The 20,077-nt window shown below is 53.5% G+C and overlaps 2 protein-coding genes across 5 annotated transcripts in view; one reads left to right on the forward strand and one right to left on the reverse strand.

The window, feature by feature from the left end:
* Positions 1-7,906, forward strand: part of NCOA5 (nuclear receptor coactivator 5) — a 31,072-nt gene extending 23,166 nt beyond the window's left edge. For 2 of the 3 annotated variants that reach the window (XM_032419600.1, XM_032419601.1), the window contains 5 exons: positions 60-196; positions 1,430-1,556; positions 3,609-3,808; positions 5,139-5,459; positions 5,918-7,906. In XM_032419600.1, coding sequence (XP_032275491.1) covers positions 60-196; positions 1,430-1,556; positions 3,609-3,808; positions 5,139-5,459; positions 5,918-6,507 — 1,375 coding nt within the window. In that variant the 3' untranslated portion in view covers positions 6,508-7,906. Of the gene's footprint in view, positions 1-59; positions 197-1,429; positions 1,557-3,608; positions 3,809-5,138; positions 5,483-5,917 lie in introns of all 3 variants that reach the window. The other variant, XM_032419602.1, reaches the window with a different exon arrangement.
* A 2,842-nt stretch (positions 7,907-10,748) lies between these two features.
* The window catches only part of SLC12A5 (solute carrier family 12 member 5), a 34,940-nt gene continuing 25,611 nt past the window's right edge, over positions 10,749-20,077 (reverse strand). Inside the window, exons 16-26 of one of the 2 annotated variants that reach the window (XM_032419377.1) lie at positions 19,724-19,828; positions 18,321-18,489; positions 16,282-16,477; positions 15,214-15,383; positions 14,703-14,834; positions 13,707-13,814; positions 12,432-12,554; positions 12,140-12,339; positions 11,788-11,802; positions 11,416-11,549; positions 10,749-11,191 (exon numbers count right to left, since the gene is read on the reverse strand). In XM_032419377.1, coding sequence (XP_032275268.1) covers positions 11,100-11,191; positions 11,416-11,549; positions 11,788-11,802; positions 12,140-12,339; positions 12,432-12,554; positions 13,707-13,814; positions 14,703-14,834; positions 15,214-15,383; positions 16,282-16,477; positions 18,321-18,489; positions 19,724-19,828 — 1,444 coding nt within the window. In that variant the 3' untranslated portion in view covers positions 10,749-11,099. The remainder of the gene's footprint in view (positions 11,192-11,415; positions 11,550-11,787; positions 11,803-12,139; positions 12,340-12,431; positions 12,555-13,706; positions 13,815-14,702; positions 14,835-15,213; positions 15,384-16,281; positions 16,478-18,320; positions 18,490-19,723; positions 19,829-20,077) is intronic. The other variant, XM_032419378.1, reaches the window with a different exon arrangement.

Genomic DNA, 20,077 nt, shown 5'->3' on the forward strand with positions numbered 1-20,077 from the left:
ATCTGAGTTTTGCAGCATAGGTGAGTTTTAACTTTGTGCAAATTTCTTCCACTTTTCAGGAGAGAAAGCTCTTATGACCGATACCTGCGAATGGATGACTATTGCAGGAGGAAGGACGATGCTTACTTTGACCGCTATAGAGATAGCTTTGATGGACGAGGCCCTCCAGGCCCAGAAAGTCAGTCTCGTGCAAAAGGTAAAGCAGCAGTTTACCTTTAATAATAAGTTACCTTATTTCTGTTACTGGTGAAGCCCTCGACAAATGAAACAGGAAACGAATAACCAACTAGAAAGGGACTAATGTCTTGGTGAAGTAATCCACAAAAAGAAGAAGTACAAATATCCTGCTAATATGTAGGGAACATTCAGCTTGAAGATAATTTATAAAATGCAAATTAGTACCATCATCCGGTTTAGTCATGTAACAAGAAGAAATGAATATGAGATTCCAGCAGTAAGAAATGAACAAAAAGTTGGAGCTAAAGAGGGTTAAGTGCTTGCTTTTTGCCAATTAACAAAATAACTACAACTGTTTGCACTGTCTGTGCATCATGTGGGTTTTTTTGTTTTATATATAATTCTTATCTAACAGCATCTCTTATTTAGGTAAAGACAAATATGTTTTTTCAAAGCCTCATTTTTCTCAATACATCTTTAAAGATTTTTTAATTATTTCATAGTTGAATTAACCTTATTTTTAATCTGTAATAAAACTTTACTGCATGATTTTTTTTCCAGAACAAATTACAGATACCTGTCATTAAGGGTCTTAAATAGTTGTCCCCAAAATGCAAATTAGAATAACAACAGAATACCATCTTTTTTTTTTTAAGATTTTTATTTATTTATTTGACAGAGAGAGAGGGAGAGAGCACAAGAGAGGGAGAGAGCACAAGCAGGCAGAGGGAGAGGGAGAAGCAGGCTCCCTGAGGAGCAGGGAGCACGATGCGGGGCTCAATCCCAGGACCCTGGGATCATGACCTGAGCCGAAGGCAGTCTCCCAACCAGCTGAGCCACCCAGGTGCCCCAGAATACCATCTTTTACCATGTTGGCAGGAATTTTCAAAAATGACAATACCCAGTGTTGACTAAGATGTGAAGAAATAGCACTCGGTGATCCACCCCTGTGAAGGGATAGGTTAGTAACAGCCTCTTTAGAGTAGCAGCCTTGGTGTAGTGTATATCAGATGGCACACTAAAGTGACCATGCCCTCTAATCCAACTATTCCATTTCAGTGAATGTATAATAGTGAGAAACAATTGTACTGGCTATTTTTAGGAGGTAGTCCAGAAGAGTAATTCCGAGAGAGAGTATGTGTATGTTATCACCTTGGCCTATAAGTAGTTTGGGATTCACAGTAAGGCCTCTGACTTATTTTTACAGAAAGTCACAGTCCATATTTCAGTTTTCCCTGTTGGTGTCTTACAGAGCGTTTGAAACGTGAGGAACGGCGTAGAGAAGAACTTTATCGTCAATATTTTGAGGAAATCCAGAGACGTTTTGATGCCGAGAGGCCTGTTGATTGTTCTGTGATTGTGGTCAACAAGCAGACTAAGTAAGAATCCTTTGGGCTATTTCTCCTGAGTAAGGAGAAGGGTCAGAAGAGAAATTAAGACTTCCTTTGGCAGCTGTACCCACTGAATTTGGGCTGTGTATTCTAGCATTGCTCTCTTGTGTTTAGCTAGAGTTCTGTCAGTTGTACCTTACAGAAAAGCCATTGCAAATTGGCTTAGGCCCCAAAGGGAAATTTTTAGTTTGCTTGGCTTGGAACTTTGGGTATGGCCACATCTGGTCAAACCATGTCATCAAGACTTGGTCTCTGTGTCACCTTCATGCTCAGACATGCTCAGACATGCTTGAAAAGGCAGAAGGGCACTCACCCTAGACATTTATCTTCTTCTTCTTTTTTTTTTTTTTAATTTATTTGACAGACACAGTGAGAGAGGGAACACAAGCAGGGGGAGTGGGAGAGGGAGAAGCAGGCTTCCCGCCGAGCAGGGAGCCCGATGTGGGGCTCGATCCCAGGACCCTGGGATCATGACCTGAGCCGAAGGCAGGTGCTTAACTACTGAGCCACCCAAGCGCCCCTAGACATTTATCTTCTTAGCAGAAACTTCTTCCCCAGTGCTTCTACCTAAAGGCCTGGAACTGTTTCTCACTGGACTGACCTAGCTCACTCTCCCATCCTTGAACCAGCAGTACTGGGATGCCTTGATTGATTAGGGCTAGGTTATGTACCCATTCCTAGAGCTAAAGGTGGAATTAGGCCTGTGGAATCATGTGGACTGAGTAGAAGGGTGCTTTCCCAAAGGAAAATTGAAGAGGGAATATATGTTGGTCATGCAAAGCAGTAGATGCTCCCTTCATGGAAAAACTCCGAATCCCCAGTGCTTTGAGAGGTGCATGTCTCTGCATTTGTCAGCCAAGCCTTCTTTGTGAAGGACCTTTGTGAAGGTCCATGATCTTGCAGAACTGTTAAGAGACCATTCTGGCCAATCCAAAGTTCACAGTACCTTTTCGCACGCCTCTTTTTCACATTCTTTCCTGAAGAGACTGAGCGGAGAGGCGGAAGGGAGCATAGCAGCTTGCAGGCTTTGGCACTAGCTGTGTTCCCTTTCCCCAGGTGGTTAGTAAATAACTTCATGTGTTTTCCAGCAGTTTGGGGTTAAAGAGCTAATTTCAAGGCAGAGACTAGGGAAATAGGTGTTGAGACACGAAGCAGCAGGCAGAGTTCCCAGGCTCTGGGCTGCCTTGTTTAGAGATAGATGCTGCTTTGACTGTAGATAGCTTTTTTTTTCTTGACACATAATAATAGCTGTCATTTTCTGAGCACCTACTCTACCACCCCTTGCTAGGCGCTTTATTTAAATTATTTTTAATCTTCACACTCGTCATGTTACATGGATATTCATTCAGTTCATCTCTTATTTGTATGGCGAAGCTATAACGGTAAGCATGCACACAGGGCCCCTTCCTCTTGTGGAGCTCACATCCTGGTCAGGCAGATGACGAAAATGGATGTATTGGTGATGAGCCCTAGGAGAAGAAATACATCAAGGATTTAATTTAGATTGGAGGGAAGGTCAAGGGAATGACATGAACCGAGCCATATTGTTCCTGTTTTATTGGTAAAGAAACAAGTCTGTAAGAGGTTAAGGAATTTGCTTAAATCTTCACAACTTTGTAAGTAAATGATAAGGCTGGGATCCAAACTTACCTCTGTAGCATTAAAGCCCATGGTTTTTTTCCATTATATTATGCAGCCACCCCAAAGACAGACACATGCCACAAGTCTTAGGCAGCAGGATGGTGTTTCAGGATGGACCACTGGACTACAGGACCAAGAGAAGGACCTGGGTGCTAAGGACTGCGCTGTTGGCCACTTGCGTGTGACCATTCTGAGCTAGTCATAACCATTCTGAACTAGATCAGTATAAGAGAAGGAATTGGTCTAGATTCTTGGAGCCTGAAGAGGGCACTAGGGAGACACTGGATATGCTAAGATTTGAACTCCCCTTAGGAGCCCACACTGCTGGCTGAAGTGCAGCAATGTACAGGTTGGGAGTTGGTCAGGGAGTACTCACCTGGATCCTGTTTGTCTCTGCAGAGATTATGCTGAATCTGTGGGGCGGAAGGTACGAGACCTAGGCATGGTAGTGGACTTGATCTTCCTCAACACAGAGGTGTCACTGTCACAAGCCTTGGAGGATGTTAGCAGGGGTGGGTCTCCTTTTGCTATCGTCATCACCCAGCAACACCAGATTCACCGCTCCTGCACAGTCAACATCATGTTTGGAACCCCACAAGGTATGGAGGCCCAAGTGGGTCAGATTTCCAGGGGTAGTCACTAGTCCATTAATTCTTTCATGTCTTACTCAGAAGAAGCAGGTTTTGAGCAAATGACTTGTAGGTCAGCTCAAATGTGGCAGGGCCCTTTTATAAACACACTGGAGGAGACTTGCATGGTCACATTCTCATCTGATACTCTTTCAGTGGATACAGTTCTGGGCCTGCTATCTAGAAAACATATTTATTTATCCCGTAGGTAGAGACAGTGGGATGCTGGCAAATGTTTAACAACTAGTTCTGGGGAGGGGGCAGGAGGCAGTGTGGTTTACAGCATTTGCTGATCTCCATGGTGTAAATGCTCCCACTGTGTCCTGTTTCAAGCCACCAACATGAAGTCACTTCAGAAGAGAGGTGCACCGTCGGCTCTCGCCCGTGAGAGCAGGTGCCGGCGCATCTCTGGCGCACACTGCACTGAGTGCAGTAGAATCCTTGCTTTCACCAGACTTCATAATAAGGGACAGAGAACACAACAGGCGATGAGGATACTATCTGCAAGTGTGCTGGAGAAGTAGAAGGGGCAGGAGAGCAGGGAGGAGGCCCTGGAAGTCCTTGAAGCCCTTCCCTGAGGTTGCTTTCAGTACTTCGCACTCAGAATGCCCTGATGCCCTGGTCATTGCTCCTCCAGTGCGGACTTTTCCCTTTTCCCACCACACACGGAATCTCTTTGCCTGACAGGTTATACCCATAACCATAAAATACGTAAGGCTTTCCACTAAGTCATTTGGTCATTTGTCTCTCTGAGGAATAGTTCTCAAGATGTGTGAGGACATTTATGTAAAGTTCTAAGACTTCTCACCACCCTATAAGTTATGTTGCCCGCGGGTGAGGAGAGGAGGTTATGGTTACATTTGATCTTGATCCGTGACCTTTGAACTGATGAATTCAAAAACAGTAGGCCAGCTCTATCTTGAGCATCACAGTGGAGAGCCAGGCTTTACAGAAGGCCTTTTTTGGCCCCCTGCGGCCAGCCTCCCATGGTAATTCCCTATGTGGTCTTTTTGAATCTGTGGGAGACTGTCGTGTTTCTTTGATTTTTGCTACAAGTCTGTGATCTAGGAATTCCCCCAAAGAACCAGCTCTGTGAAAGGTATGTGTTCCCCACCAAAGAAATCTATTCACTTATCTTCGCAGCTTTCATTTCCCTTCTCCCTGCTCCCCATCCCAAGGCTTTTTGTCACCAAAATGGTTTTCTTGCTGGTTTGAGATTAGGAAAGGGCTGGTAGAGCCCAGCAGGTGGGCACTCGGGTGTGTTAGGGGAGAAAATGACTCCTATCATTCTCTCCTACAGAGCATCGCAACATGCCCCAGGCAGACGCCATGGTGCTGGTGGCCAGAAATTATGAGCGCTACAAGAATGAGTGTCGGGAGAAGGAACGTGAGGAGATTGCCAGACAGGCAGCCAAGATGGCCGATGAAGCCATCTTGCAAGAAAGGGAGCGTGGAGGCCCCGAGGAAGGAGTGCGCGGGGGGCACCCCCCGGCCATCCAAAGCCTCCTCAACCTACTGGCAGATAATAGGTACCTCACTGCCGAGGAGACTGACAAGATTATCAACTACCTGCGAGAGCGGAAGGAGCGCCTTATGAGGAGCAGCACCGACTCTCTGCCTGGTGAGCTACGTGGCAGGGCCGAGGTGAAGTTCTGACTCTGCATTTCTCTAACCCCCAGGCTCTGTTGGGAGGGTAGCAGGCCCAGGCTCTTTGGGGTGGGTAAGGGGAATGAGTCCATGCCCTGGGTTCTCCCACGGGCCGTCCTTGCTGATGTAATGATAACTTAAGACTTGGGTACTGAATTCCAGTCCCTGTAGTGAACGTGGCGATGGGTGGGCTAGGATTGCTGGCCACCTGGTAACCAAGATGGATGCCCTTTTGTCCTTAAGTCCAGTGGGACACCTAAGCTGTTTCCTGGAGACAGCACGTACCATGAAGTAGCCCCTTGGGGAAATTGATGTTATAGTCTGTGTATTATGTGATTGATGTGATCAGTGATTGTTGTTCTTCCCTGGCTGCTAAGCCGCCTGCCCACGGAGGGTACTTTCAACTGGATACCTCCTCCTCCTGTCTTTTAGGCCCGATTTCCCGCCAACCACTCGGGGCGACCTCGGGTGCCTCGCTGAAGACACAGCCAAGCTCCCAACCGCTCCAGAGCGGCCAAGTGCTCCCCTCTGCTACACCCAGTCCAGCTGCACCCCCCACCTCCCAGCAAGAGCTTCAGGCCAAAATCCTCAGCCTCTTCAATAGTGGCACGGTTGTGGCCAATAGCAGCTCTGCATCCCCCTCCGTCGTTGCCGGAAACACCCAGAACCAGAATTTTTCCACAGCAGCGAACAGCCAGCCTCAGCAAAGATCACAGGCCTCTGGCAATCAGCCTCCAAACATTTTGGGACAGGCGGGATCTGCTCGGAACATGGGCCCCAGGCCTGGGGCTCCTTCCCAAGGGCTCTTTGGCCAACCTTCCAGTCGCCTAGCACCTGCCAGCAACATGGCTAGCCAGAGGCCCGTGTCTTCCACGGGTATCAACTTTGACAATCCAAGTGTACAGAAGGCTCTGGACACCCTGATCCAGAGTGGCCCTGCTCTCTCCCACCTGGTTAGCCAAACCGCAGCACAGGTGGGGCGGCCCCAGGCCCCGATGGGATCTTACCAGAGGCATTACTGAGGCTCAGTCTCTCAACTACCCCCCCCCCCCCACCGGTCCCCTCATCCCCTGGCCTCCCACCAACTGCGTTCAAATAGAGTTATTTGGAGGATGTTCTCTGCGCCTCTCCAGGTCTGCATCGAATGTTTCTACCACCTGCTCTCTCTTCTGCCCGAGGCTGTGTTGCTTACTCCTTCCAGAGTCAGAGTTTATACTGCATTTGGGGGTGTATCTTTTTTTGTTGTTTTTGTTTTTTGTTTTGTAGAAAATAAATATATCTGGGGTCACTTGGGCAGTATAGGTGTCTGGGCTCAGTTTATATGTCATGGGTTTCTCTGGTCTCTGTCCGCTGGATTTGGGGTGGGGGGTGGGCAGGAGGAAGCCAAGCCCAATTGGCTGAGTTTGGAACGGCACTTTCATGTCAGTCGCCACCGCCTTTGTTCATTTTGAATCTACCAAGGTTTTCCAGCTTCGCCCAGGCCGACCAGAGCTCAAGTTCCTGTCTGCAGCTCCTGCCTAGGGTTGCAGAGGACCAGCCTGGGCTTGGCCAGCACGGTGCCGTCGTCGTGCCCCCTCGCACGTGTATGGGGTCTGCTTGAGGATTCATAGATCACCTGCCCTGGAGTTGGGAAGTGGCCATGGCAGCCACAGAAGCAGGCACTCTTCTGCATCATCCAGGGTTGTTGGTTTAGGGTTTTCTTTTTTCCTTTTTTTTTTCTTCATTTCATTGGAGGATCTCCAATGGGCTGATCCAGTCACCAGCAGTTCAACAAGAACTGTGAAATTGGACCCTGACCATTCTTCCCCCACCGCCCCCTTAACATTTCTGTCAGCCTCTCCCTCTCCAGTGCTAGTTTCGCGGAGGCTCTGAGAAGGCAGCTCTAGACTCCGGCAGGGAACACCCGTTTTTTTCAGTGATTGTTTTGAGCTTATGGCTCAGAAATCAGGTTCTTATTTTTCATCTGGATTCTTGTTCTGTTTTCTGAGCAGCAGGAGGTAGGGACCATTTTGATGTCAGACTTCTGGTAGCTGGACATGTCCTTGATACCGGTGGCTGTTCATAACTTTTGAGCCAGAGTGAAATTACGAGAGCGCGGACTTCTGGCTGCCACTCTAAATGGAGTCCAGGGAAGCTGCCCTCTCCCCAGGGATGCGCTCATTAGAGCCCTGTGGAGCACAGTCGCAAGGGGCCCCTGGCGGGGACGAGGGAGAGCGGGGACATCAGCTGAGTCCCTGCCAGTGGCTGAGCAAGCGATTTCACAAATTCAAGGTCCCCAGGTGGCAGCGTTTTGTGTTCCGACCTGTTTGTGTTATAGAGTGTTTTTTTCCTCTTTGGAATTCTGTGTTGTTAATAAGATGAGATGATTACTTTTTAATTAAAATGAAAAAGTAAAACCTGTTGTTGTCTTTTTGGGGCATTCTGTCTGCAGGGGCATTCCCTCCCAAGGTCAGAAGGGGAGGGTCCCTGATGGAGCCCTGACTGCTTTCGGTCTGCCGTGAGGTCTGCCCCCTCTTGTCCTCCTGTGTCAGGCCTGAAGACCTTCTAACCCTAGGCTCTCCTCGTGCATCCCACCTACTTAGAAGCTTTAATAACAGTCCAGAGCTAAAGCCTGCTGGCTAATGACGATGCTGTGTTAAACATCCTTGTTTGTGGTAGACTTTCAGTGTGGCAGCAGGCTTGTCCTCTTAACTCTAGGAAAGGAAAACAGGACCCTGAAGAGGCCATTGCTGGCCAGTGGAGTGGGGCACTCTCCTGTTTTGATTTCGTCTCAGTTGCCACCCTCTGTTCTGCCCATTATGTGAGGAGTTGGCAGAACCATAGAGTCACAGAAGCTGTGGGAGCCTGGAAGAGCATTTAATAGCCAGCCCCACCAGGAAACCCTGGGGCGGGTGTGGTGAAGTGACTGGCCCGAGGCCTCCGGTGGGCTGGGGATAGCGCTGAGCCTGACCTGCTAAGTGCTGTCCAGGACAGGGCCCCACAGCTGTCAGAACATGAACCAGGCCACCAGACCTGGAGGACCAGCCAGCGCCCTTCTGCCAGTGACAGGGTTTGATGAGGAGGCTAGGCTCCTGAAGAGCCACTCACCCCTCTTCCCACATACTCACCCTTCCCCCTCGGGTGTCCAAACAGCACATCTCAGGCTGTGAAGGGTATAATAAAATTATTTTTATTGCATTTTGTGCAGACGGGAGTCTAAAAAATACAGTAAAAGCTGTAAAGCATTAAATGGGAGCATTCAACAATAAAGGAAAGAACCAACGCGCTCCTTTCCGTATTGGCACAAAGAACACAAGATCAATACTGAGGCAGAATGCGGAATACTAAAACACACTGAAAATTAAAGGCAGGCCTAATAATAGTAATAAATAATCTTGATTTGGTTTGCAACCTCTCCTATTTACAAGGGTTTTCAACTTCATTGCATTGCCCTGCACATAGATCGTCTAAAACAAAAGCAACGCTAGTTATCACTACAAGGCTATTGAAATATTGCACTCAGAATTAAAGTCACTTGAATGGACATGAAACATCTAGCTACAATGATTATAAAGATAATTTAATGAATGACTTGTGATAACATTCATAACAAATATTGCACATGTAGCACAGAAAACTTGGGTTTTGTTGTGGGATGTTTGTCTTCATCAATGGAAACTTTGCTCTTGCCAACCAGACATTCTGGGTCCAGATAGTGCAACTTTGGTTCCCTAATTGGTGTTGATACAGCCCCCTTCCCATTCTGCCCAACCTACCACTTCAGCCTAGGATGTTCCGGCCCCCAGAAGGCTAGGCCCAGCTGTGGTTCTCAGAGGGTGGTCTTTAGGAAGGGGGGGGTAGGGAGGGTCAGGGGAGGGGGCCTGGTGTCCTAATACCTCCAACTTCCTAAAGAGTCTATCTGGCCCCCTCATCAGATCTCAGAGGGCTTGGCCTAACAGGCAGATATCCAGACCTACCTCCAGCCACACCTGACCCAGTCTATAGATGGCAACAGCTCCAGCTCCCTGCCTTGGGCTCAAAGGGAAGGAGGTGGTGAGGTCAGGAGTACCCAGTACCCCCAGCTCTGGGAGGTGGACAGGATGTCTAACTAGGTGCGAATGTCAGGGCCCTGGGGCTGGAGGTACTGAACCCAGTCCCAGAGGGCGCTGGAACGAGCATGCAGTGCTTGTCCCCCTTAGTAACGCGCCCTGGGGGAAGGGAGCCCGCCCAATGCGCCTTCTCTAGGGATAGAGGGCGCCTCTGACCGGGCTGCTTGGAGCAAAAGCGCCAAGGATTAGAGTTGGAGAAGCCAAAGATCTTGGGTCCTAGTTGGAGAAGGGCAAAGAGACGCTAAGAACAAAAGCACGTGGCGACTCCAGCCCTCCCCCAGGCCCAGGTGCCTGGGAGACGCAGCTAGAGGCCGCTGCTAGGCAGCGAGGCCGGGCCCCGGGACGCGGAGAAGGCGGCTGGGTCCCAGCGGCCGGAGCCGCCAGCTGCCGGATGGGGACAGGAGAGGGAACATCAGGGGCAGAGCTGGAGCCTCCCCGGTGGGTCTGGCCCCTAAACCCGAATCGCCCCCCTCCTCCCTCGCCTGTCCCAGGGACGCAACTCCGGGGAGGGGAAGCCCTCCAGCTCCCCAGTTTCAGTCTTTGGCGACGAGCCATGGGATAGAGGGAGCAGGCGACAAGCCGACGAGGAGAGACGCCTGCTCCCCCTGCGAAGGCACGGGGGCGGGGCTTCCTCGGTCTCTCCCCACCCCCGAGGAGCCCCTCCCCTGCCCTAGCGCCTGCTCGCCGGGAGCCGAGAAGAGGCCGCGCGCTTCCCCGCAGCCGCTGGGAGGCGGATCCAGGAAAAGCCGGACACTGGTCTCACCCCATCTCCGAAAAGAACTCGTGGGAAGGGTCGGAAGCGCAGGGGCGCGCGGGAAGGGCGAGGAGGCGAGAGCGGGGCAGGGGTGCCGAGGGGCCAGGGCCACGACTCCCGCCTGGGCCGAAAGCACTTTTGCTCCCAAACTCGCGGACGTCCAGGAAAACCCAGCCTCCCGAGGCCGCCGCCTGCCCCGGGCGCCCCCAGCGGGAGAGCTCGACAGCGGCGAGCAGAGAAGTCTGTTGCGCTTCTAGTCACAGAAATATGGGGACGTTAAAAATACACGCGATGTCTCCTGTACACTATGTATAGGCGCGGCCCCGCGCGGAGGGGCGGCGGATCCGGCCGAGCGCGGCCTCCCCACCGCGCGCCCTCCGGCCGCCGGGAGCCGGGCCCGCGCCGGGGCGCCGAGGAGGACCGGGCGGGGCGGGGGAGAGGACCGGGCCGCTAGGCCCGCGGGGGCTCCTCACGGCCCCGCGCCTCCGCTCTCCGCGCCTCCCCAGCCTTATTGCAGCGTCTCCTCCCGCGGGGCGAGGCCGGGCCCGCGGAGCGACGCGCCAACGGGGCGCTCGGGCTCCGGCGTCCGCGCGGGGCGGTCCTCTCCGAGTCAGCCCCGAGCGGCGTGGCCTCTGGGCTTCAGGCAGCGGGGAAAGGGGCCAGGGCGCGGGCACAGGGTCTGTATGTAAACGGTGACAGCGGCGGGGGGCGCGGCGAGGGCTCCGGGGCCGCCGGCCGGGCGCGCTCGGGCCCGGGTGGCAGGTCCTGGCTCTCAGGAGTAGATGGTGATGACCTCGCGGCCGCCGCCGCGGACCAGCATCACCCGGTCCAGGTGCTCGGTGAGGACCTCGAGGAACTCCATGTCTGAACGCGCGTCAAGGAGAAAGACCGTCCCCTTCCCCTCCACACACACCGCCCCTCCCCCCCATGGAATGGGGGCAGCGATTGGCGCCAGGGAATCCTGGGCCCGCGTCCGGGTCCGAGGTAACTGAAGCAGGAACGGGCTCAGCTCTTCCATCCCAGGGCGAGGACCCGAGCCCCCTGACGTCCGCCTCGATCCCCCACCCTCCACTTTAGGTCCAGGATACAATTTTCGTCACCGTTGCGGTTGCGCGGAGGTCCAGGCATGTTGAGCAAAACCAGCTTGGCATCCCGGGATTTCTTCACGATGACCTCGTTCAGCCGCACGGCCGTGTGCATGCGCCGCACGTTGGACTGGTTCCTGGGGGGGCAGAGGGGAGGAGGGTGTGTAAGCAGGAACCGGGAGAGCTGGACCCAGTACCCTCCCAGTCCCAGGCGCACTGGGCCGCTGGTACCCGGTCAACCCCAGGCCTCCCGAGACTGGGCTATTCAGAAACCCCAAAGGTCAGGACCACGAACTGAGGGTTCATGATAAAGTGAGGAGAGCAGGGACCCTGGCCAACCCAGAAGAGAGAATAAAAAAATCCTGAAACACTTACAAATTCTCCCACTCCCTTCAGGAAACAAGAGGAGCAAAGAAGAACAAGAGAGGGGTCAGAAGAAGGAGAGACTGAGGACTTGGCCCCCCCCCCCCCCCCCCCCCCCCCCCCCCCCCCCCGTGCATACTGGTCCCGCTCTCCCACCACACCCCCTTCACTTTTTCACTGCCTACACCTGGGAGTGCTGACCCTCAGCAATTAGCCCAACCCCCCAGTTCTCAGATGGGGAAACCCAGACAAGGTTTGGGCTGGGTCTTGGACCAGGACCTCCTCTGCTCCTTTGCTCTGCCATGGGGAGCAAAGACCCTGTAGACTCACCCCAGCCCCCAACCCCCAGCCCCCAGATCCCTACGGCTTCATGCTGAAGAAGTCCTTGATGCCCTCGGAGGAGACCGGACTGGGGCCCTTATTCTTCTCTGCCACCGACTTGTCCTTGGTCCAGGTGAGATGCACCTTCTCAGGATCTGCCTCGCCCTCCCCCTCAGGCTCCTCCCCCGGGGATGGAGAGCTGCTGGGGCAGCTGGGAGCGCTCTGGTCATGGATCAGCTGCACCTGAGAGATGAAGGAAGGGGCAGCATGTGACTCCTTTACAGGCCAAAGGTTCTGCCCCCACCGGCTGGGGCCAAACCACCCCAGCTGCACACCTCCTCCTCTGCCTTCTCCTCACTGTCACCAGCTGTCTCTTCCGGGACGTTGAGGCGGAGCCGAGTGTTGACCGGATTCTTTCTCCGGATTGAGCCACGAGACTCATCTGTAATACTCTGGATCTAGGGAGTGACACGGGTTAGGACCAGCTCTGCTGTCACTCACCACCCATGCCCTGCAAAGAGCTACGGCCAGAGCTGATGCTCTGTCACAGACGCACGCTTTTGGAAACTGTACCAGTTGTTAGAATATTGCAGTGTTTCCATACCAAATACTCCGCTCACCTGGCCATTCCAACTCATCTCCAGAACCCCTGACCTCCCCACCCTCCAGCAACCAAAGGGTTAACACTTGGCCCCTGCAGGGCTCTATCTTAGCATATGGCCCAGGGCCAGTTTTGAGTGGTCAGTGCACTTGCCATTTCTTATGCTTTTTTACTATCACCCCTGGACAACATTCCTGGAGTGTTCATCCTTCTCAGCTCCAAAAGGTACCCATCACCCATTCCCCTGAGGATCCATTAACTCCAATCTGAGAAATACAATATTCATACCTGGGAGACCCCCTCAACCATGGTCTGTCACCCTCACCTACAGGATCTGCCACCCACTCCACAGGCACCCTGTCACCTGCCCCCAAGAGCTCTTCAGTCCCCAGTCCCGGAGTACCATCACTCATTTCCCCGAGGACTCCACTCCCTGAGGTGGGGCTTTCATCCCAACTCTCGGGGACTAGTGGTCCCACCTTACCCACACCTGGACGATCTGACACCCATACCCCATGGGAGGCTCATCATCATTGCCCCCGAGAACTCCCCAACCACAGCCTAGGAGGTGTGTGCCCCCAACACCCACCGTTAGCTACATCCCTAAATATCCGTCTGTTACCCACTCTGGCAGGGTCTATCACACTATCCCTTGTCCCCCTGACTGTCGCAGCCCACGCCCCTGAGGAATCATCATCCACACATATTTAGCTTCCACTGTTCTCCATTGGGCCCCAGAAGTCACATACAGAGGGGGAAATCTGTCACCCAGGCCAAAGCCCTCGGCATCGTGGCTGGCAGTCTTGGTAGGTGCAGCTGCAGTGTGGAAGCTGTTGCTAGGAAGCCCGGTGCTGGGAGGTGGGCTTGAGGGGCAGAAGGGTGATGAATAATGCTCTAGGGTGAAGGCCGTGCCAGTGGCCGGGAGTGTGAGCCCTGGGCCCTCCCTACTGTGCAGACCCAGCGCGGGCAGCAGCTTGAGGCTCTCAGAGCCCAGCCAGGGCAACCTCACCTCCCGCTCGCGCTCATTCTTGGTTAAATGCATCTGTTTGAGGATCTGGGACCGCTGCTCCATCACCAGTGTCTTCTCGTAGGTGTAAGCCGATATGTCGCTCTCGTGCTGTGGGCGGGCAGGGACGGGGGCAGTGACGGGGGGCAAGGGAGGAAAGCATGAGTTCAGGGGCAAGGCCAAGGGAAGGGAGGTAGACCCCCCCTTCCTTCTGCCAGCCTAGGGCTTCTCTATCTAATGACCTAGTTTAACAACAGCTGTGGGAGGCAAGGACGAAGCAGAGGGCAATGTTCCTTAAAGGCAATACAGCTCATTCCCTCCTCAGCCCAACGCAGGACCAGGCGTATGAATGGGTGAATTAATGAATGAGTAGATTAATTAATTACCTGGGTGAATGGAGAAGGGGAAGAAATTTTATAAAGGAACAGTGATGAATGAGTACGTATATGGATGAATGGGTGGTTGAGTGAATGAATACATTAATGAATACACAGAGGGATGGGTGGATGGATAAATAAACCGAGGGAAAGGTTGGATGAGAGGCTCTGTAGTGTCATCTCGAGCCACGTGGACTCTGAAGGCAGCTTGCCAGGGTTTGAATCCTGGCTCTGCCACTTAGTTGTACTGTTGGGCAAATTACTTAACCTTTCTGTGCCTCGACTTCCTAATCTGTAAAATGAAAATGCTGATGGTTGTACCTATTTCATTGGTTGCTGTGAGAATTAATATATATAAAGTGCATGAGACAGTGCCTCACATATAATGACATGGTTATTCTTATAAAGGAGAGAGGGAGGGACGGACAGATGGATGGTGGGTAGACTGACTCTTGGGTGACTATGTGAGAGGCTAAGAGGTGGATAAGGTACGGAGGGGGATCCACCATCATAAACTGATATTTTGGGGGTTGCCCAATTGGTGCTGGGACCAAGAGGAAAGAGGGCTAGGTAGGACACCAAAACCTCAGGGGTGGTGTCTCCTGGGCTCCTGGGCACTCACCATCTCCACCACCTCGACCTCCGCGGTGATACGTAAGTGGTATAGAAAGGTAGTCAGGTCCTTCTTCATCTGGATGCTATTGTCGTCCATCTGGGCCACCGTGAAGATACGCATCTTGCACTTCCGCCAGACCTGGAGAAGTGAAAGGGGACCCTGAAAGGTCCAGCCCAGATGCAGTGCGGAGATCCAGAGCCAGAACCTAGAGAGGACCCTGTCCCTCGCCCTTCCCGCCCACCTTCCCACGCCTACACGCAGACCAGAAATCCTCTATCTCAGCGTCCACTCCCTACAAAACCTCCCCTGCTTAGGTAAGGGTCCCCCATTAAAGCATTCGTTGCTTGGGTTAAGCATTGCTCTCCTTTACAATGCAAGGTGTTGCAAGAGGAGACACAATCAGTTCCCAGCATCTCGGGATAAGGGGGGTGATCAGCCCCCTTCCCCTGAGCTCTCGGGGAGGAGCTCCGGGGGAGGCAGGCCCGGGGCAGAGCCCGTGAGCCACGCCCGCCCTCACCTTGTGGTGCCGCAGCAGGAAGGGCAACAGCATCAGCATGCCGCCATCGTGAACGATCCACCAGACGTCGATGCTGCCCTCGGAGAAGCGCTCAGGGTTCCCAGGGAACATGGAAACGTTCTTGGTGACCAGCAGGGCCAGGTGACCAGCTGTGGTTTCCCGGACCAGCTCTGGGCAAGGCCAAGGAGAGAGCCAGATGGGAACACAGTGACCCTGGTCCCTTTCCCGCACCATGCACCTGCCACGGAGGCTCCCGGCACCCAGTGCCCCGCCCCACCCCCACCCCCCCAACCCGGCCTTGGATGGAGTCATCGGAAAACCAGCATCCTCGTAGGTCTCATCATTTAATTGTTGTTTGCATTTGGGAAAGCCTCTCAACCACACTGGGCCTCAGTTTCCCCACCTGTCGAGTGGCAATAACACCACCTGCCCTTCCTGACTATTAGGAACTCTCCCGTGCATGGCCTCGTTTATCCTCCCAACTGCCAACTACAACCCACTTATAAAGGACACAGAATAGCCTGGAGTCATCAGGGCAGCCTCTAGGTTTACCAGCTGTGTGACCTGGAGCAAACACCTCCATCTCTCTGTGCCTCCGTTTCACACCAATGAAGTGGAGGAGACAGGTAATAGCCCTCACGGGACTGCTGAGAGAATGAGAGGCTGAGTCTGGCACACAGAACACGGTCTGTAAATGTTAGTTATTATATTACTACCAAGGAATCCAGTGCTCAGAGAGGGTGAGTCACTTGTGAACCATCACACAGCGAGGCAGGGCCAGAGGCAAGATTTAGACCCGGGCCTCTCTGACTTCACCGCGGTAGCTCTTTCCACTCCCCTCCACTGACTCCCTCCCAGGGCCGAGCCAGCTCTGCAGGGCTCAAGATTATCTCCTTCACACCTGAGTCCCCAGCACCCGGCACAGCGTCTGGCACGTGGCCAGCTCCGAACATCAACACCTGCGGATGCAGAATCCGCACCTGTCACGTCTGGGAAAGAGCACCCGGGCCCAAGAAGGAGAACCCGCAGCCCATCACTGCCGCCCCCGCCCCGCCCACACTGTGTTACCAATGAAGTTCCTCCACGTCTGATGATCTTCCTTCTGCCGCCAGTTGCGGGGCCAGCCGACCAGCACAGTGTTGTGCTGCAGGCCCCCGAGGCCCCCAGACTGAATCAGGTGCGACACGCCATCACGCAGGTTGGAGGAAATCACCACCTGGCAGAAGCCCTTCACTTTCTCTGCCTCCATCAGGCGCCGGATGGACTGGGGAAGGGGGTGGAGTGGTAGCATGTCAAACGAGGATGAGCCTCAGGCCTCCCTAGCCCTGCATGGCCCCTCGTGGCCTCCCTTCCTCCTGTCTCTCCCCTCCATCATCCCCATCTTCCTGAAGCTCAGCTCCGATCATGTCAGCCCCGGGCGGCAGAACTGTGCATGGTTCCCCATCACCTGTGGCCCCCATTCCTTGCTGATCCGTCAAAGCTCTCCATGACCTTACCCTGCACTTGCCCCCACCCTGCCATCGCTCACAGTCCCCCTGCAAGCCCTCCAGCACCGCCCGGCCCCCTCCCCCACTATCCATTCCACCCTGCCTGAAACCACCCCCCCACCCAGACCAGAATGGAACTGGGCTCCCCTGCATGCCCAGACGATTTGCTTTGAACGACTTTTAAAAAATTAGCATGAATGATAAGCATTTTAAATGCACATGCCACCCACACTATGAGGGTAGTGTTCTTCTTACTCTCATTTTATAGATGAGGAAATTGAGGCTCAGAGGAATTAAGACTTGCTTAAGGCCACCCAGCTAATGGATATCATTGTAGGGGCTCAACTCCAGAGCTCTGACTCTATGCCCCATACTCTGGCCCACTACCCTGATGTCAAACAGAGCAGGGCTTCAACTCCTACCTCTGCTGCCTCCTGGCTGTGGGACCTTGGGCAAATCACCTAACCTCTATGAGCCTCAGTTTTCCCATCTGTCAAATGGGGATCATGACAGCTAGCTGATGTAGGAACAGGCAGAATTACAAGATATGATGTGGGTAAGGCAGAATGCTGCCTGACAGATTGTAAACACTCAACACATTCTATTACTCTGATATGAACTCTTGTGAAGCACCTATCAACTGCAGACAGGTTTGAGAGCCTTCTGGGTATGTTCCATCTTCCCACTAGCCTGGAAGCACCTTGAGGGCTGGGATTTGGTCTCACAAACACCCCCATCTCCCCATGCCTGGCACGCAGCACATTCTCAGGCTGCATGTTGAAGGAAGCTGACCAGCGGAAGCCTCCAGCTCTGGGCCTCAACAGATTGGTGTGAACGGCCCAGTGAGGCAGAAACAGCAACTGTCACAAGCCATTAGGGGTGCCCCTCCCCATCTCTCCTCGCCTCCCTCCGGCCCCCTTTCCTTTCTCCACAACTAGTCACAGCCCCAAGGGGAGAGAGGTCTGGATCGAAGACAGAACCCACTTCCTCTGCTACCCACCAGGTTCCAGAAACCTGTTAGTGCCCCATCCCGCACAAGCCACCCGCCCCTGCCCACACTGGCTCTGGACTCTGCTCTGAGAGTATGGACCATGGATGCAGACAGCAGCAGGGGACCCAGAGCCAGGGACCCAGGCTCAAATCCTGACTGTGCTTCCAGCCAGCTTTGTGGCTGTCAGCAAGCTGCCTTCCCTCTCTGGGCCTGTTTCCTCCTGTGCTCACACTGCCAACTCCACGTGGTGTGGGGACCGAGAGAATCACAGATGTGAGAACACCCTGAAAGATGTATACTTGGGCAGGGAGAAGTCTGGAGTAGGAGTCAAGCAGTCCTAATCTGAGTCTCTGTTTTCTGTCCTTAGACAAATGCTCTGACTTCTCTAGGCCTCAGTTTCCTTATCCACCAAATGGGCCCTTTGGGCTCTGATGGTCTTTGGTTCTGAGAGCCGGATTCTAAGGAACTCACTCTCTGAGCCCTTAGATTCCTGTTCTAAGGAAGATGACAGAAAAGCCTGAGCCCGCTTTGATCCCAAGGGTGGGAAGGAGGGCAAGTGTAAAGGGACAAGGGCTGTCTTCCTGAGTGCCCTGCCCTCCCCCCTCCCACCAGGGCCTCAGCTCACTCACCTCCTCTGCCCGCTGGGCCTGGGGATGGTTGTCCAGAAAGGTGCCCTCCAGGACGGAGCCCACAATGGTCAGGCCCTTTCCCGCCTTGAGCTGGGAGGTCAGTGAGAGAAGCTGTGGGTGTACCACGTTCTGGTCTTGGTCCACGCGCACCAGCACCAGCAGCTGTGGCCTGCAGAGGATGCAAGGTGGGCCATACAATACCCACCCAACCTCCACCCACTGTACACCACACACCCACGCACCATAAGCCAGTGAGTTTACTAGCCATCCGTCCTCTATACCCCCATCCCCTACCCGTCCACCTAAACATCCATCCACCCATCCATTTCCTTGAACATCAACCCATCCAACCAGCTCCCGCACAGCCACCCACCCACCCACCCACTCATCTCTCAACCACCTCACTTACCCATCCATCCATTCACCCACCCATCCATTTTATCCATCAGTCACCCACTCATATCCATACTAATTTACCTATACATGCATTAGTCACCTAATTACCTGACATCCACCTGCCACCGTCCATTCACACATTCATCTGTCAGCAATCACCCTCCGATACATATATACACTTGGCCATTGACCCAACTACTTATCCACTCATTTCCTTTTTCATTTGGCCACCCCATCCATCCCACTGCCCATCAGTTTAAGAGCATTCTCTAAGCACTCGGGGCTAGACGTTGTGCCAAGCATTTAAGAATTCACAGACAAATAAGGCAAAGCCCTGGTCTCTGGAAGCCCCAGTTCAGTAGACATCAGCAAGAGCAAGCCAACAATGTCCTAGGCATAGTTCAGAGTTCAGGCCTTCCTCTTGGCCAAGTGACTTGAGGGAGATGAGTGAGGGCCGGGCTCACAGAACCGTCAGCTAAAAAGCACCCTGGGTTGAGAGGCGGGAGGTAAAAATTCTGCTTCCAGTTCTGACTTCCATGGCCTCTGAGACCCTCTCTGGCCCCTGACTTCCACACAAATAAAGTGGAGAGATTGTTCTGAATCTCGAGATTTCTAGGAGCCCCCATAACTCCCCAGGTGAATGCAGCCACCTCCCCCAGAGTAAATGCTACACAATATTACATTCGTCTGTCTCTGTGTGGGGCCTTCTCCGTGGAACTGTTAGCTCACTAGGTCCCCACAGGCTGGAAGGAGGCCTGGCACATGGCACATACCCTGCATTCATACATTTTCTAAACACACGATGGAATGAACAGAAGGATGAAGAGATGGTAGCTCAGGCCGGCCCGGGGGCTGTAGGTGGGAAAGGTCAGATGAGGCTGGGCTGAGAAGGGGAGGTGAAGGGCAGCCCATTGTGGGGGGGAGAGCATACACTGAGCAAAGCTGGTGAGGAAGGTCAGACCCTGCTCCCTTCCCCTGGGCCCCTCCACGTGTGCCTGGCCACTTACCTCCAGTTCTTGGTATGTGGGGGCCCTTCCTCCAGGCGTAAGAGGGCGTAGCGTGCCGCGCTGAGGGACAGGCCTCGGATCCCATCACCCCACTCCTTCTCAGCCCTGGAGGCCCAAGGGGATCAACCAGGGGTGTCAGAAAGACCCATGCACACTGAAGTGGCCGCCCCAGGGCAGAAAATGTGCAGTCATTCTGCCACCTCCTTTTCTCAAAGCTTCAGCCCCTCCCTCAGCTCCTGTCCTCTATCCCGCAATCCCACACCTATCACCCCTTTCCCTCCCCCACTCTTACCTCATCCCCACCCCCTCCCATCCCTTAGCCTCTCCCAGCCCTCCCCATTCCCCCCGCCTCCT

This window comes from Phoca vitulina, unplaced genomic scaffold, assembly GCF_004348235.1.
Source record: "Phoca vitulina isolate PV1807 unplaced genomic scaffold, GSC_HSeal_1.0 scaffold22, whole genome shotgun sequence".
In the NCBI taxonomy this organism is placed as follows: domain Eukaryota; kingdom Metazoa; phylum Chordata; class Mammalia; order Carnivora; family Phocidae; genus Phoca; species Phoca vitulina.